The sequence below is a fragment of the Parasteatoda tepidariorum genome, chromosome 3 (assembly GCF_043381705.1).
Source record: "Parasteatoda tepidariorum isolate YZ-2023 chromosome 3, CAS_Ptep_4.0, whole genome shotgun sequence".
Taxonomy (NCBI): Eukaryota; Metazoa; Arthropoda; class Arachnida; order Araneae; family Theridiidae; genus Parasteatoda; species Parasteatoda tepidariorum.
This window is the reverse complement of record NC_092206.1, coordinates 83,546,931-83,565,360: the sequence shown is the minus strand read 5'-3', so window position 1 is coordinate 83,565,360 and position 18,430 is coordinate 83,546,931. Positions and strand designations below refer to the sequence as shown.

Here is an 18,430-nt window from a genome sequence, read left to right as displayed (position 1 = left end):
TTAAAATATCCTCAGTGGTGGATGGATCAAGGCAAAGAGTATATACATTGGGTTAGGAAGTCTAGCTTCCATAGGCATGATATAAATCACTTCCCAGAGGCTAGGTGTGGTCCCTGTGTACAAAGGAAAAAACAACATTTAGGGGCACAATCGCAGAGGTTCTTGAAGCGGGTTTGCATCCTCCTCTCCTCCCACTGGGGTTGGGGTGAAGAAGAAAAGCTTTCTCTTTTTGTTCTTCGTTTGTTTATTCAGCATTTTTACACTATTAATAAAATACTGCATAATACTGTATTATTGACTAAAATATTTCTTTGAGAATATCATCCATGTTGATTAAATCTGCTAACACATTTTGACATAAAGAAAAAGAACAAAATGGCGGTTAGCGGGAGACAGCGCACCCAACCGTACACAACGTACAACCGATTCACGGGTGACGTACCTCATGACTGTCTCTTTACTTCTTATGCGCATACACTGGATCTTAATACATACGATGTTCTGCTAATTCTGAGTAAGTTTCTCAGCCTGTAAGTTGTTTTCCTGGCATAGCTTACCGCACCGAGAAGTTCCCCACGTTAATGACGTATTTGTAGAGCCAAATCTCTTTTTCTTCCTACATTCTTTGGATCAGGGGTTAGAATCTCCTCGCCATTGGGTTAACTGTAAGAGGTTTGCGAGGTTTTTCTCAATTGCTGGATAGTTCCATCATAAAGACCTTACCGAAGGCTGCCTTGTCCAACAAATTGATCCAAGTTTTCTGGGTTGAGTTCAAAATTAAAAGGCTACATAGCTGAACATACATAGTCATAAACTCAGAATTAGGTAGACTGTTCATAGCCGATTATAAAATAAAATCTCCATGTTAATTATTAACTTCTGCGTAGCTAGCACATTAGTAGATAGTGCCCCATTATCTTTATGTTTTATATATTTAATATTCATTTTATGAAAGTTCAATGTTAAAGAAGTGAATTAAGGGATGAAAGTTCTGCATCAGAAGCCAAACAATACTCCAAATTTTGTTTATTTTTAGGTCGTCGCGATCAGTCACTGAAATCAATAAAAGAACAATAAAAAATGAAACTTAAACAGATAAAGAAATCGGAAATTAAACCAAACTGAAAAGCAAGATAATAAATTAAAAAAAGAGAAAAAAAATCTTTATTTTTAAAAACTGATTTAAAAATAAGATGTTTAATTAATTTCTAGTCGAATATTATAAATTTATAGTTTCAGTGATATTATTTATATGCTAAAGCAAGGTGCTTTGGTTTTTATTATTCAAAGACTTGTTAGTCTTAGAAAAAAATAATTTTAGAAACCTCATTTAGAACATAAATATTTCAGGTTCAACCTCTTTCTACATTTCCTGAAGCGAGAATAAATATAGCGTCTCTCAATCTTGTCTTCAAACACCAAAAAGATTGTGCCAATAAAGTTGTACTCTTGCAGGTAAGCCTGTTCTTTTGATGGTTTAGTATTTTCTAAACTTAGAAACTACAATTCATGTATTACAGAAACTGCAGAACTTTTTCAAAATTCATCACTCATAAAATTTAATTTCTTTGTATTTGTGTTTCATGCTTTTACTCGTAGATGCAAAAACAAAAATATCATTCGTTTTTATTCAACTGTCCTTTAAAATCCCGAATTCAGAAGATATATTAAAGTATTCTTTAATTTTATTCTTTGATGTGTTACATCCATTTAAAATGTTAAAATCTATAGTGCTGCGATTTAAAATGTTAATCTATAGTGCTGCGATTGTTTGATATTTTGAAACCATTGTACTAAAAGTCTTATTATTACCTTGTGACATTTATCATGCTAAAGTTATTTGTAATTTTGCGTTCATTATTCTGAAATTATTTTACACTCATTCTACAGCTATTTGACATTTTACGTTCATCATGCTAAAAAGATTCGATGTGCGACCTATCATGTTGCAGCTGTTTGACATTTTGAATCCATTTAGCTAATTTTTTTTACTTCATTTATTTATTTTTTTAAGTTTTTAAGTAAACATCTAATATTAAAATTTTGTAGTATAATTGTTTCACTCTTCACTGATGATTTAAGCTTGTAAATAAGTTTTGTCTTAATGCTGCGTTTCAAATTAAACTACTATATTCTTCCCTGGAAATGTGAGTTTTTAGTTGACAGATGTTATAAATGGGGAGTAATAGTTTCGAAATTTAGGAAGGAAATTAATTAAATTCGCCAAGATGCACTCCACAGAAAAACTGTCAACAAATGTGTAAACATCTCTGAGTGTTTTTAGCACCTTGGGTTAACCTTTTAAAGAAAAAATTCTTAAGTTTGGGGTGAAAGAACGCTCCATGTATTTGAGCCCAAATCTCTTTATTGAACAAGTGTCTATTGTGTTGACAGAATCGATTAGTTTCACTCACATTGACTCACATGCTGTAAATGTTTAGAAGTTCAGAATGTTTATCGAGATTCCAGAACATTATAGCGTTTTTATGCTATTTTATCAGTTACCTCTTTTACAGGATGCTGTAAAAGAGGCTTCAGCTGTCACAATAAACAGAAGACCGCTTACAGAAACTCTCTAAAGACTCAGACATTTCATGATTTACTCTGATTTTCTATAAATTTATTGCTCCTCTCTAAATAGAGTTTGATACTACATTGTAAGAAATTCCGAACTATTGAGGTAAAAAGTACCGACACTCAGAGATGCTAAGATGTTAGGTGTAGGTACTTTTTACAGTAAAATCCATTTTTACTGGATCATCGAAACAAAAAGTCTGATATACCATAGTTTTTTACAGTAATAATACCGTAAAATCGCTGAATCACTCTTAAATAAATATTATAGCAAAAATTACTGTCTAATATTTCACCGTAGAAATGGATTTTGCTGTAAAATGAATTTTATGTATGATGTACCTAAAGTGCTGATTATTTATACTGTAATTTGATTCTGAATTTTTTACAGTGTAGGCCTGAATGTGACACATGGTATGTTAGTGCGGAGAGGCAGCGATATACAAAAGTGTAGTGCTTCATGCATAAGATGTTTTAGTTTTCTGATAACTTTTGTACTTTAAAGGCTTTTAAAGATATGTGTATAACATTGGAGTTATGAATTTTTTTAACAATAATATTTTTTATCAATAAACATATTTAAATTTTTGATTTTTTATGCCATATTTGTGGTTTTTGTCACCAAAAGTCATTTTATACTATTTTGGATATTGTTTATATTTTTCGTGAAAATAGTACCGAGAAAAACTTTCAGTCTGGCTAGTACTTTAGAATTGCAATGTCATGTTCTTGTATTGAACCTATACTGATTGAGACATTTTCAATTTATTTCAGAGACAGAGTGTTCGAGCAGTTCCTATCACAAAGATAAACTATTATTGCAAGGGTAAAACAGGTGAATTTTACGTGTATGGAATTGAGAACAGTGTGTATTTTAAAAACTATTCTGAACTGTTGGATTATATCAGCTGAACATCTATCCCAGTGCTATAATTAAAACATATGTTAAACCATAAAAGAAAACATTGCCTTGGATTTTATTGGCTTGAAAGAAACTTAACAATACAATGAACAATTATTGGAAAACTATGATTAAATAATCATAAATAACCTATCTTTTGAATTCTCATCTTGACCCATAACCCATCTTGAGAAATCTCAGAATAAAATGAAATTTTTTGTACTTTTCTTAATTTATGTACTATAAATAAATGTGTTTTATTGATACTACTTGATTTCCACAGCGACTACTGTTAAAACGACGCCAAGAAAAACGTCATGTTAGTAGTGTGGCGGAACTACCACTACGAAAATTAAACATCAATTCACTCGTATATAAGACATGCTTGATTCAATCACGTGGTATCTTTTGTTAGATGAAGGTTGGCATCGTCGATAACTCCGCCCACCCCCACTTTGGTGACCTCCGGACGTGATTTGAACACGCAATGACGCCCACTTCAATCTGGTAACGTCTACTTCGTTGGGTAATCCACACTGAACAGTTGACTTGCTACTTGTGACTGCAACATAATCAACCTCCTCACGCTGTTGCTACTCAGTCTCGTCTCGATTAAACACAAACACTCGACAGCTAATGGCCACACAGGAGCGACTACGGCTGTGAAGTTAATACGCATCTCACATTCAGCACTCAAAAACCAGGTGACCTTAAAATCAGCTCTCCCGGTCTTTCACAAGTACAGCAACTAGTGGTATCCGTTCATCGAATTCTATCCCTGATAAAATTCTGGTGGGGGAGTATTGTGGCGTAACTACCACTACGAAAATTAAACATCAATACACTGGTATATTAGACATGCTAACTTGATTAAATCACGAGGTACCTTTTGATAGATGAAGGTTGGCATCGTCGATAACTCCGCCCCCACAGTATTATTCGTATTTAGTTTGTGGTTTCCATTATCACCGGGATTGCTATCAATATTAAATCAACAAGCTTGTCTTTCCCACATGAATTTCGCCAAGATAAGGCTCTAGAAGATGACGAGGAGTGTCTCTTGGCTTTTTGTTCTTAACGTAAAAAAAAGGCTATTTCCTTTGTTGACGACTTTTCACATTGAAACCTTCTCAAACTTTCCTTTACACAGAGTTTCATTTTGGGTCCATTTAAGCTTACTCAATAGCGAGGTAGAGGTAGTACCTTTTTTTCCTGGAAAAACGAAATGGCATCTTCCTCGTTTATCGGTAAATTAAAAATCGTCAACTCTTTTTTTCAATGTTCAAATAGGCGGAAAAAAATTACTAGATCACGCGGTTTGAATGCAAAGCCTAAATGGAACTGAAAGTGTGAATGGTTATTCTTAGTTTGGCCACTTTTGGATGTTCTTTTTTACATGATTCGACGGTTTATGGCGATCGTCGTGAAAATGAAGCATCCTTTTATTATTTTGAAAGATTTTGTCATGCCAAGGTTCATAAATAATCTATAAATGTTACTTACTTTTGGTTTAGATTCAATAAATAAGTGTCATAAATACAGTAAGGTGTAACAAGAAAAACTGTTTTTCCAATTTCAAGTGAATTTTTAAAAATAATTAAAAAATAATAATATTATTTATTTCTAAAATTTTAATCATATGTATTGATATTAGAAACCTAATTAAATATTTGCGAACTATAAATTTTCAGGGTACGTTGTGTGCAAAGTTTCATTAAAAAATATAAAAAGATTTTAAAGACTTCTAATTTTAAAAACAAATTTCAAGATTTAAATTTGACTCGAAAATTTAAATTTGTTTGAATCAATTACAAATAATTTATTGTTTTTTCTTAAAGCATAAATAATACTAATGACAGAAGAAAATAAGGAGACAAACATACTTTAAAAAGGAAAAAAAAAGCTGTTTAACCTATAGGGAAAGAGGAATAAACTCGAGCAAGATAATAATAGAATGAAGATAAGAAACTACACCAGTTTGCATAATAATGAAAAATATATTATTTCAAATACCAATGAATATAGGATAACTGTGCATTAAGGTATTTTCAATAGACATACATATAAGAACTATAAGTCCGCTTGGCCAAACAAGATCGGTGATAATAACCTCATGTTAGTGATAATAACAATATTATCACTAATATGGTACAATACTAAGAACTGCAGTTGAAAGTTTATTTCCTACTTTTTTTCACATTGATTTAAAAAACCAATCTCTTTTAATGATTAACTTAATTGTTCATCGAAATTTTTAAGTAATAATATCATTTTTAGTATACATTTTTAGATTTATTTTCTTCGTAATTACAAAAAGCACGCTATTCATATACCATGTAGTCATTAACATGCTATATTTCAAGAGGTCATGACTAAGTTTACGAAATAGTCATAAAATTAGAAATAGATAAACTTTTACTACGTGTCCTTGTAAAATGCTTCCTGTTGGAAATTACCTCCAACAGTTCAAGCTTGTATGTCCATAAAATTGACAAGTTTAACATAGAAAAAACTCAATAACGATCAATTCAAGGTTTTCATCAATTGGAGGGCTTCATCATATCCCATGGAAGAACAATATCCATTTGTTAGGTTTGTTTTCATTAATGTCCTTGAAACGAAACGCTATTTTTAACTCTCAAACAAGGTTAGAAGTTAAGAGAGCTATAACTTTCTCGTCAAACCTGTTGCACTTTTAGGATAAAGCAGAAAGAATTATATAAGAATTTTTTGTGTACAAAATAATGCCTTTTATTTTTGTTTTTAGAATTTCGCCCACAACGTGTCAAATCGTAAGCAAAAACTGGATGTTAAAATTTTTTGCAAATATTTTTGTCTTAACGTCTGATTAGATAGGTTATCATATCATATTTCACCTGTGGTAAGAAGACTGTCAATCTACTGTTAGTGATAAATTGCTTAATATTTGACGAGTAGAGAATACTTTTTCTCTACGATCGCTAAAAATGGCGATTTTTAAGATGCACAGTTCACCTATTTGTCCAGCTTGCCGCTCAGTATTAATGGCAGCTGATTACCTGAGATTGGAAATCGATGTGATCAGTTATAATTTAAGTACAGGGGAATTCAAGACCCCAGAATATAAGAAGGTATGTACTTTAAAATTTTGTTATTAAAATATTGCTTGTTTAATTTAAGAGTCATAGTATTTAAATAATTGCAAAATTAATAAATGTAATTATTCTATGTAATTCTATGTTGTTTCTATGTTGAAAAATGGTAATTCTATAGGTAATTCTATGTTGAAAAATGAATACCACTGTCCTAAATTTTGGAAATTCAAAATGTTTGAGGCGTTTTTTTTCTTCATATTTTTAAATAATTTTCATTTCGCAATCTAAGCAGTAATCTTATAAAATTTTTTTAGTAATTTAAAATTATCTTTTAAAATTAGTTTTATCTTATTATTTTTAAAACCTAATTTATTTTCATATTTCAATTTTTTAATCACGGGAATTTCTTTAGGTAGCAATACTGACATTGCACTTATGCGTTAGATCTATTGTTTTTTTTAATTAATATCTAAGTGCACCAAAGACTAAAAAGAAATAAAAACCACAATTAACCAGCAACTTACATGCAACAAGAAAATAAGTTATACTTTCTTTTTATCCCAACGAAATTGCTTTATTGTTAACATTTTTATTGTCATAGGATATTTTTAGAGTTAAATAGATAGAATAAAAAATATGGCGACAACACTAGATTGTGTAAATATTAACAATACCTAAGATTATGAAGTTATCAAAATTCATTTAAATAGATGTGAGAAGGGTTAAATATGTTTTTTATAAACATCAGTAGTTATATTGTTGACTGTTTACTTTTAAACTCATTGCATTTTGCCACGCGTACTTAAAAACTTCAGCTTATGTTTATAATTTTTTTATAAATTCTTGGACAATGGCTCAATGTAACTAGTTAAAGTTAAAAAAAAACTAACATTATTTTACCTTGAAGTTCTTTGTTTTGGAATTTAGCTGTTTCATAAAACCAAAATAACATTTATTATGTATTGAGCTATGCGTAAGTGGTTATTGAGCGTCAAGTTCTTGCTCATTGAGTTCTGGCCGCCAAAGGTGGCTAGTTAAAATAAAATGCGTGAATAAAAAAGAAAACCATTTGGTAGTATTTTCTAAAAATCACATTTTAACTCTAACATAATAGAGGTTTTTGTAGAAAAAAGGCTTTTGAGGTTTGATTGGTTTACAAAAACCAATTTTAAAAAATATAACAATGCGTTGTTTACAAAACACATAGTCTAATTAACAATCGTCTTATTTAAATGATTTAGCTGAAAATGTTAGACATATAGCATATTTTTAGACACAAATTTTCTTTTGTTTAATGTCACGTGGTACATTTTGCCACAAGGTTCTTGAATTAAACTCTTGTAATAAAAAATTCACATGGACATAAGAAAATCTAAATTGCGGCAAATAGTTAAATATCCCGTAATCTCTTCCTAAAACTAAGTAAAAAGTCCCTTTGGCTCAAAAATAGAATTTTTATCGGGTAAGGAGAAAGAGATGGGACCAAAAAATTGCTACTTATTCCATTCTTTTTAGGGAATAAAAGTTTCCTAAATGAAAAAGAAATTCTTAAGTTGTTCAATATTTTCAATACTATACACTTTTGTACTGCCGTTAGTTTGCTAATATTTCCATTAAAACCAATTGAAATAATTAAAAGGTTTTTCAATGAAAATAGACGGTTTTAAAAAGTTGTGTCTGCATAATACTTAGAACTTGTTGCAAAAATTAATCAATTAATTGTTCACATTTTAAAACTGGTAAAACTATGCATATAAATAATTTATAAAAAATAATACCAATATGTTTTACAATAGGTATTTTATCTGGTTCTGTAAAAGAGTATTGAGATTTATGAAGGAATTCGGGCAACATTTCGTCAGCGTTGTCCAGTGTTTTTAGTACTGAGAGTCAAACATAGTTATACAAACATAGTAAGTCAAACATGAATAGTTATACTTTGAAAACAATTTTATAAAACAATTTTAACTGAAAACAATTTTATAAATAGAGTTTTTTTTTTAATTTTTGACACTGAATAATAAACACTGACTGATACACATTTTAAATATCTTTCGAAGATAATTTGAGTTGAAAATTAATTTCTATAATAATTATCTTCTATTATTAAATCTAAATAATTTGAAACAGTTTGAAATAAGTAAGGTATAAAAATTTTAATACTTTTCAATTTACGTGTTTTAATTAAAAAAAATCCAATTTATAAAGGAATCAGTCGAATTGTTTTTTCCATATATAAAAATTAAAAATGCTTTTCGATGTCAAAATATGCAAAAATGAAATCAATTTTTAGGAATCTAAACTTCAGATCGCTCTTCTGATTAAACCATGGAAACATTATGTACTAGACTGTAACATTTTCTCATATTTTAAAGTTCAAGAATCCGTCGGAAAAAAATATCATTATTCAGAGAAAATATTTTTTGTGTCTAATTTCGTAACCGTAAAAATCACCTGCACTATTAAATAAATAATCACAAGAAAGAAGAGTGGTAAGATATTATCTAATTAAAAAAATCATTCGCTTCTAAAATATGTAAAGAGGAAATAACAGTCGGCATATTGCAAGTGTTCCAAAACAAGTGTCTCCATTTGCAACACTTGTCAGACTTGTATGAAAAGAAAATGTTCTTTGTTTTCTTCTCCTTGTCATTTGGCAAGTTTTGAAAATGGGTGATTGTTTTTGAGAGCTTGAAATTTGTCCTCTGTTATTTCCTCTTTACATATTTTTGAAGCGAATTAAGTTCTTAGCCAGGAAATCGCCTGCACTAATTAATCAAAATATTTAGGGTTAAGCATTTGAACTATCATCTATTTCTAGTGTATTTTCCTTCGTTTGATACACTTTTCATTTTATTTTTCGCAACTAATTTAATTATTTTTTAACAAACTTAAACCAATTGTTCTTATTAACCAGATGAATCCAACTCTCACACTTCCTACTATCGAAGATGATGGATTTTATTTGTATGAAGGGTAAGTTCATTCCTGTTGAAGAATATTGTATGTTTTCTAGCAATCTGTAAATGATTTTCCCCCCTTAAGGTAACGCAAAAGAGTTTGCACACGATTCAACAAAGAAATTTTATAAATAGTAAAAATTTCTTTCTTTCTAATCTAACGACTATTAATGTTGACTACATTTGTAATGTACTCATTCTTCATTATAATTTTTTATGCTTCAAATTTAATTCCTAGGGGAATTTATGACCTAGTGGTATCATTAAGTAACCACGTACAAAAAGGAAATTCTTTAAATAATTATTATTCATTCATTATGTGAGTAAATCATTGAAATAATTTGATTTACTTTTTGTGTAAAACGTTTATTCATTTCCTCACGTTGCTGTTTTAAAACATTAGCGACAAGTCATTTTGTGATCTTACATAAAAATGCAAATCTTGAAGTTTTTCTGATAAGGAAGTTGACTACTTCGAAAACATTAATTAAATAAGTAAAACAAAGCTAGAAAAATATTGAAAGCACTATAATTTTCCGAAAATTCAATCATTTGGTCACTAAATGACCCTACTTTGTCAACCAAATTTTAAATAGTACAGAAAGTTTAGACGTGTAGAGTAAAGTTGCTGAATGGTAATCCGTTACTTGTCAGTTTTTTCAATAGATATGGTAGATAAACTATAACTATAATGGTAAAATATAACTATATAATAATGATAATAAACTATAATGGGGTAGATAAAACTTATTAATAATATGTATATTTCAGTCGAGCTGTTCTGGCCTACATGTTGAATAAATATGCTCCAGAAAGTCCTGTTTATCCAAGCGACCCTGCTGAAAGAGCTGTAGTGGACAGAATGCTTTATTTCGATAGTGGAACACTCTACAGAACTCAGTGGGGTGTTATGGTATGATTCTAGATTTTAAATTAAAAGTATAATCTTATACTTTTTAGGTAACTCTAAATTAAGAACTCACTTGTAATAAAGGAAGTATCAGAGTTGTTGCTTTCAAATTAAGCTCATTGTTTATATATTATTATTATTATTCTTTTTTTATATAAAGCATATTGTCTACTTTGAATCGGTGGAGATACAAATTAGAAGCGAAAGTGTAATAGTTAAGGTGAAAAATTTGGAGAAAATTTGATAAATGAGCAATAAATATTGCAGTTAGACGAATCATGCTTAAAGATGATTTAAGAATATAATTTTAAAATTAAATGATTGCTAATTTGAGTTTAAATTGAGTGAAAATATCGTTAAATCATNCTAAGCGAAAAAAAATGTTCAAAATTCTCAAATGGAAAATAAATTATGTCTGTTGCGACGGACTCAGGGAAAATGCAGATATGCATTCCCTAGCTTATTTCAAATATATATATATATATATATATATATATATCCAATTTATTACACCTAGGCGTCACTTTTACATTTGGCATCATTTCTATAGTTGTAGCCGTTCTGTAGTAGTAGGCTTGTGAAGAGGTGGAAGAGGTATGTACGTAAGATGAGAAGTAAAGCTGGGTGTAACTGCGACTCTGGGATACAATGTCTTGTCAAAAAGGTATTTATACAGTGAGTAAGCAGAAGGCAAAGGTAGACCAATATGTCCTTAAACTCGTTTTAGCTGGCAGGAGCTCATTGATTGATATTGCAGGACACATTTGAGGCTATTGTTCACTCTTTCAATTTTTTTTTACTTTAGAATGTATTTAATTCAAATTGATTGTAATATTAACAATTTGCCATCAAATATTTTACTAACAATAATGCATTTAAATAATATTAATACTTTTACTCTTGATTAGAAATTATTTTCATTGTCAGAATACTTGCCTTTGTCTTAAATACTTACATATTCTGCAGACATAAAAGCTTCGTTTTGGTTTTGCTGGCAATGGCAGTAATTTTGGTGTTGTCCTCAACATTTAAAATCGCGCCAAGCTTGTTCCGTCAAGTAAGATTCTACCGATAATAACGCTATTTAATTGGAATTAGATATAATAATCAATAATTAAAATGATAAACTTTACAGTGAAATACAATTAAATATTTACATTTGTTCAAATTTAAGTGTAAAATAAGTACATTTTAATGCTTGCTCATGATAAGCACTACATACCAAAATATAAGAAGGAAAGCATTTTTTTTCATGCTAAGTGATAATTTATCTTTAAACTGCGTTATAGCAATCAGAAGAACTATATTGCATTTTACAATAATCATCGTTAAAATTTTAATGATGAAGCTGTTTTTTAGACGTATTTAAAGTAACGCATTTAAAAATATTCATCTCCTAGAATTAAAAAGTAAAGTGAATCAACTATCAAATCGAACAAGCTAAACAACCATTCCTAAAGTATGTACTCGAACAAGAAATTTGTATTAAAAGCATCATGCATAGAAATACTATATGGTACAATAATAAAAAACTTACTTACCATGCTTATAGATGCGTCATTCACTGAAATTTGTCAGCCGTTCGTTTTTAACTGGAACTCGGTTACGTTACAGTTACGTCTGGTTGAACCACGGATGTAAAGAAAGCACATCAAGCTTATTGCAAGACATTTTGAATGGTATACCTGCACGTCATGTAGTGTGCGTATCTCGACTTTTATTGTTTGTTGTGACGTGGCGTTTGCTAACGTTATCAACTGTTATTTCCATTCTATTTTGAGTAAGCCAAGACCGTCAAGTATCAATTCTCTTAAATGAAACATTCCAATTTTTTTCAAAAAGATTTAAAATCACTTAATATTTCTTACTTAACACAAAGCCGGGTACGAAGCCAAGAAGAAACAATTATGCATCGAAGTTACCAGGTGCACAAAATAAATACATATCACAGTTATAATAAATTACGTAAACAAATAATACATCTAATTTAAGCAAAAGAAGAATTACATTTTAACAAATTCGATGTGCTATATTATTGCGATGCGTTGTATTTAATTAGCTTCACATTAATTAATATTCTAACTTCTGCGGAGAGACTTAGTTCGACTTTAACACGCCACCTTGTTCATAAGCGATCAGCTGACATTAAGATCATGAGTTACATGTATGGGTATCAATAATATTCTTTTTGAAGTGCCAATACTTAAATGAATGGAAATCTTCGTGAAATCCGTAAACCATTCTTTGTTGGTTGTAGATTTCATGATTTTTTGGATGAAACATTTATCTATTTTTTTAACAGTTATCTTTTATGGACATAAATAATTCTTTTTCCATGGTCTTCATTTAATTTTTTAACTTATTCATCTCGTAATTATTTTGTTTAATTAATATTTTTCAGACGCCCATGGTGTATCAAAATAAACCTGCAGATCCTGAAAAAGTGAAAGATTTTGAAAATACTTTCAAATTGCTGAACGGCTTTTTAGAAAAAACGGCTTACGTTGCAGGAAATCACATTACCATAGCAGATTTTGCCATCGTTGCGAATTTATCATCCATTAAGTTTGTAAGTGAAAAAGTTTTTAATATTTTTTGTATATGTGTAGGGATTAATTTACATCTCATAATAATGTTTGTATGAACTAAATTTTATTGAACTAAAAAATTAACCTTATAAAATTTTTTTTTTAAAATTTGTAGTTATCTATATAACATTTCTTTCTATATTACAATCAAAAGATTAAAGAGACGTAATATTTTACTTTTCCTAATAATAATAAGTGATATTTTAAAATATTAACATTTATCCAAAACTATATTTTACTTCTAAACAATAAAAAAATCAAGACTAAAAAAATCGATTCATAGACAAAAACTTGACTTAGAATGTTTTTGAATAATAGCTTGAATTTTCCTTAACTGGTATGTTAAGATCATTAGTCAATCATAGATAAATGCTTAAAAATTAATTATTATTCCTACTTCTGCTTAATTTTTATTTTGGAATTATTTTTCTGTATTGTAAGTTCAAAATAAATAATTATATGAAGCAAGTTCTTAAGCATTAAGTAAGATTACAAAATTCCACAAAGTAGAAAAACTGATCCGCGATGGCACAAGGGAGAGAGCATTCGTCTTCCAATGAGTCGACCCAGGTTCGAATCCCAGCAATGGCTGATTGTTAAAAATTCTGCTTCCGTCTAACACAGACTACATCACTGCTGCAAAATATCCTCAGTGGTATATCGAGCATGGGTTAGAATTCCTTTGCCGTCTTACTAACCATAAGAGGTTTGTGTGGTTTTCCCTTCCATAAACTGTACTTGCGGATAAGTTTCATCAAATCTCCTCAACGAAGGTCCCGTTCGCCACAATGCTTGATCCTGGAGTAGCCTTATCTTCTGGGTCGGGCTTAAAAGTACAAGGCTACGGAGTTGAACATTGATAGTCATAAAATCAGAATGGTTTAACACCGATTATGAAATATAGTTAAAACAAGTAGAAAAGCTGTTATTAAATAGATTCATGTTTTCTTTTTAATTAAACTTAGCTTTAGCTCTATTTTTTACAGGGTACTAACCAAAGTCCCAAGCTAGCATTTCAATTTTTGATCGACTGCAACTATAGTTCTGAAAGTAATGATATCTAGTAAAATGGGACTGCTTATAGCATTATCTTGTAGTAATTTTGTAGTAACATAGTGTTATTTTTTTTGTCGTATGCCTGTTTAGGCAGCGGGGGTGCGATTGTTCCTGTTTTTCAGTGGCGCCATCTATGGCCAGGAATTCGACTTCTGCCACGCCATTCACACAACCGCAATCCATTTATAGGCCGGGTCGCATTCCTACACAAAGGAGAAAGGACATAGAACACACACAGAGAGAGAAAGAAACATCCATGCCTTGCCCGGGATTCGAACCCAGGACCTTTCTGATGCAAGGACAGTTCCCTGCCCCGTGCACAGGCCGGTCGACGTAACATAGTGTTTCTATATAGAAATCATTACGAGATTTTGTTAAAAAGGATTTTGAAGACTTTGAGAGCAGCATTGCTTTAATACTGATATACTCATTGTGAACAATCTCGCTGAGGAAAGAACACTTAGAATACAAATATATTTGTTTCAAAGTATTCGTACTTCGTGACAAAATGATCTTAAAATGGGAAAAACATGAGGTACCTGTATTTTCTCTGCACAGAGCTTCAGAAAGTTCACTTTGATCTGAAATTTCGTATCGTTTTCGAAAGAGAAACACTAACATCGCAATTTACCACTTAGTTTATATTGTAAGCGATCTCATCTTGCAGTCAATGGAATGAAATAAACGAGAACTTACAAGTGATATCCTTTTCATACAAAAATGATTTTTTTTGCAGTAGATTTTTTTATTCTAAGCCATATTTCATTAACATATAAATTTAAAAAAAGGTTATTTTTTTATTAAAACTCTTAAATCCTTATTGTAACATATAAATTTAAAAAAAGGTTATTTTTTTATTAAAACTCTTAAATCCTTATTGTTTGAATTTATTTATAATATTCATGCCTTTTTTTATACTTTTACTAAAGGAATATCTTTTTTCGCACCAGGTAAAAACATTAGGCATAATCAATTAATCGGTCTTAATCAACGCTACGCAATGGTGCACAAAACTGAAATGAAAACTAAAATAATCCCAATACTTTTTATTCTTATTTGTTGCCTAAACTTTACGTTATTAGTTTGGACAATGCACGTTTATTGAAATTGAACCTATTAAAATAAAGAGTAACTGTATTCAGCCCTGCTTTTAGGCTGTCGAAATTTATCACGTCAAGCAATTGTCTCGATTAATTTTACTCTTCAGTGAGCTACTGTTTTTTTTAAAATCTCAATTATGATTGATTTCAAATTTATGTTTTACATTTCAAAAGTGTGTTTTTTTAAGGGGAAATTTCCGTATTGTGATCTGTGGCTGGATAATCTTCAATTCATGGCAACTTCCGGGTAGCAGCTAGCAAGAAACTAAAAGAAAAACATCGCAGACTGGGAGGGTATAACTCGTAGCCACCTCCGGGCAAACCTCGACATTTTTTCTTTTTGATTTTTTTTCCATTTAAAATCAGTTTGGCGCTTGCGATTGCAGTTGGTGTAGCAGATATCATGATACAGAAATATCCCTAAAATAAACTTGTCGTTTTGGATAATTTTTAAATCACTATTTCGTTAACGTCACAAACGTGAGGGAAACTCGAATGTGATCAAGCAGAGCTGTAAGCTCGAAAAAATGCCAAGTGTTAACTTTTAATTATTGGAAAAAGACGCAATCGTCCAACGTCTAGAATGTTAAATTGGTGAATAAAATTCACTTTTGTAACATCCCTTTCAAATAGACCAATTAAAAGTTTTGAAGGAATTTTAGTATTGGTGGTTAAATTCTTGCAACAGTCTGTTCAAATTTCAGTACCCAAGCTCAAACAATTTGGGAGCTATAAGAGAGACTCACACACAGAGACATGAATTCTTATTTTCATTCTTATTTTTATGTAACAAAATGGCTGCTCAGAGGAAGTTGACTTATGGTTCTAAATCAAAGATTTTGACTTTGACAGATATTTGAACGAAGAACGAGAATGAAACTTCTGAACGAGAAAAGGAAAAAAAATGAGGTTAAAATATACTTGAGGGTGCCCCTTGGTGAAATTGGCGACTTATGTATGGCGCCATTCCTATTTGAGCGGAACACTGTGGTAACAGGAATGGCGGGTAAAACTTTATAAAATTGTAAGGAACCCAATATAAGCAAGATTAATTAACACAATAAAATAAATTTTGAATCAAAACAAAAATTAATGGAGTAAGCACAGAAAAAAAAGGAAAAGAAAAAAACTCACTTCTTCATTAAGCTTGATATCCTCAGATCATGCACAGAATTTTCTAATAGCAGTTAGATACTGTCTAAATTTATCATGAATAGAATCTGTGTACCTCCATCGCCACATAAATTCGGCGAAATAAGAATCGAAAATGGCGTCCGTGGTACCGGACTGGCGGTGACATTTTTTTTATAGTCCCTTTTTATGACTGCCCACATAAATCCGATCTTATTGACCCGAAGCAAAGGTAACCTTACCAGCCGATATCCAACGTAGAACTAACGGACCTCTGAAATTACATATACTGTGGAACATTTAAAAATAAAGCTGAAATCTAAACCTATTAGAATCACGATTGGGTTTCAACATCGCCCAGCTTGGCGATCAACCGCGATCGCAACTTGGCGTCCCGAGAATAAAGGGGCACCCTCAAATATAGTCTACCCAAAAATGAAAAGAAAAGAAGAACTTTACAAACATCAAGACTATAAAACGAATTTTCTCCACATAGTTAGTGCAGTTTACTGATAAGATGACATTATGTTATACTAGTCTGATGATTGCCAAATGTGATGAAAACATTTAAAACTTTTAGCTTAGATTATTTTAATTCTAATCAGTAAATAAATATTTGATATTTTTTTAACGATATCATTATCATTTTTGAGACATTTTAACATTGCTATACTGTTAATTAATTTACAATTTATTATTTCTTTCAGTTCCCGTAAGTCTATTTTCTCTCACAAGTTGTCAACCCTCAACCAACGGGAAGATTTTATCCAATTTTTCACTATTAAAAAAAATCATTAATAAAAAGTGTAGTTTTCAATTCATCGAGATAATAAGCAATAAAAGCTTTTTAATAGTGTTAATTTTGAAGTTTTTTATAACGTTAAGAAAATAAGCGAAAAATATGTTTGTATTAACGGATGAAACTTCCCTAGTTCTTCTACGGAAATTGAAAAATTAAAATTCTTAATATATTATATATTTATAAATAAAATGTGCATGATAAAAAAATACAAACAGATTTCATGACCTGTAGAAAAATGTTAGTCATTTGAAAAACAAGCATTATGAATTATCGAGCTGTTGCTTTAGTAATTACTGCGGACAAAATATCCCGTTTCTAAAAATAGATGTTTTACCCTTTTCATTGGATTTCGCTTCATATAAAATTTAAATTTGAAGATATTGTAACTTTACTGATTTAATTTATTGTCATGATACATTTTAACAAATTTTCGCTTTTTTTTGCAGTGGTTGGATTATTCATTTGATAAATACCCAAAAATATCTGCCTGGATGGCAAAAATGAAGAAAGAAGTCCCATCCTACGTGAAAATCAATGAGATTCCTGTTAAGGAATATAAAAAAGTCTTAACAAAGAGACTTCAGTCAAATAGCAGTTGAATATTGAAAAAAGAAAACGAATGTATTGTTGAAAGATTTAGTTGTTAAAAAGTAGTTTGACAACTTATTAAAATTTAATGTAATATTCAAACTTTGATCAATGTTTATGTACTTATATATTATATATATATACATACATAACAACAGGACTACATCCCTGTTATCATTGTTAAATTCATCTTTAATAATGCAGTCAAAAGCCATAATACTTATAAAAAGATTTATTTAAAGATAGGCAGGTGGTTATAACAGTTCCCATCCCCACTCCACAAGGGAGGGGGTGTGGACGAAACTGGGGATGGCTCCGGCAGATGTTTATTGGAACACGTTATTCAGCAAGAGAAATGCGAAAACAATCGCTCCCTCATTAAATACTTACAGATTTTGATGTAAACAGGTTCCAGTCGTACATACCTTTGTAACTCTACGCATTATGGAAAATCATTTAATGCTTCCTAATATGGAAGTGGAAGAGGGACAAGATTCTAAAAATAACTCCTCCTTTGAAATATAAATCTAATTATAATTCAAAGGTATGTTTTCAGCCTTGAAGTCCCAAAATAGAATTTCTACACCTATTCTTTACCAAAGACATTTTATGAAAACGAGAGAATTTTAATGTTGTTATTAATACACAAGTATTTTTAATTTTTGCAGTACATATATATGGGTCATTCTCACAAAAACAGTCATTTTCATGTCCCCAGTGTATTTTATGTTTGTTTTACAGCTTAC

At 30.4% G+C, this 18,430-nt stretch overlaps 2 protein-coding genes across 2 annotated transcripts in view; both read left to right on the top strand.

The window, feature by feature from the left end:
- The window catches only part of LOC107456037 (uncharacterized), a gene marked incomplete in the record, with an annotated part of 87,981 nt that extends 84,243 nt beyond the window's left edge, over positions 1–3,738 (top strand). The window contains 2 exon segments of the mRNA XM_071178907.1: positions 1,351–1,455; positions 3,349–3,738. Of these exon segments, the coding sequence (XP_071035008.1) occupies positions 1,351–1,455; positions 3,349–3,486 (243 nt within the window).
- Positions 3,739–6,132: 2,394 nt separating this feature from the next.
- Positions 6,133–17,786, top strand: LOC107456039 (glutathione S-transferase 1-1-like). Its single transcript, XM_043044941.2, has 5 exons — positions 6,133–6,585; positions 9,467–9,525; positions 10,281–10,422; positions 12,821–12,988; positions 17,543–17,786. Exons 1-5 carry the CDS (start codon positions 6,442–6,444, stop codon positions 17,693–17,695), a joined length of 666 nt encoding a protein of 221 aa, XP_042900875.1. The 5' UTR covers positions 6,133–6,441; the 3' UTR covers positions 17,696–17,786.
- Positions 17,787–18,430: the final 644 nt, after the last annotated feature.

Coding starts and splice junctions, on each gene's coding strand:
- LOC107456039 (XM_043044941.2), top strand. CDS start 6,442: ATGGCGATTTTTAAGATGCACAGTTCACCTATTTGTCCAGCTTGCCGC. Junction 9,526..10,280: donor GGATTTTATTTGTATGAAGG/GTAAGTTCATTC, acceptor TGTATATTTCAG/TCGAGCTGTTCTGGCCTACA. Junction 10,423..12,820: donor GAACTCAGTGGGGTGTTATG/GTATGATTCTAG, acceptor AATATTTTTCAG/ACGCCCATGGTGTATCAAAA.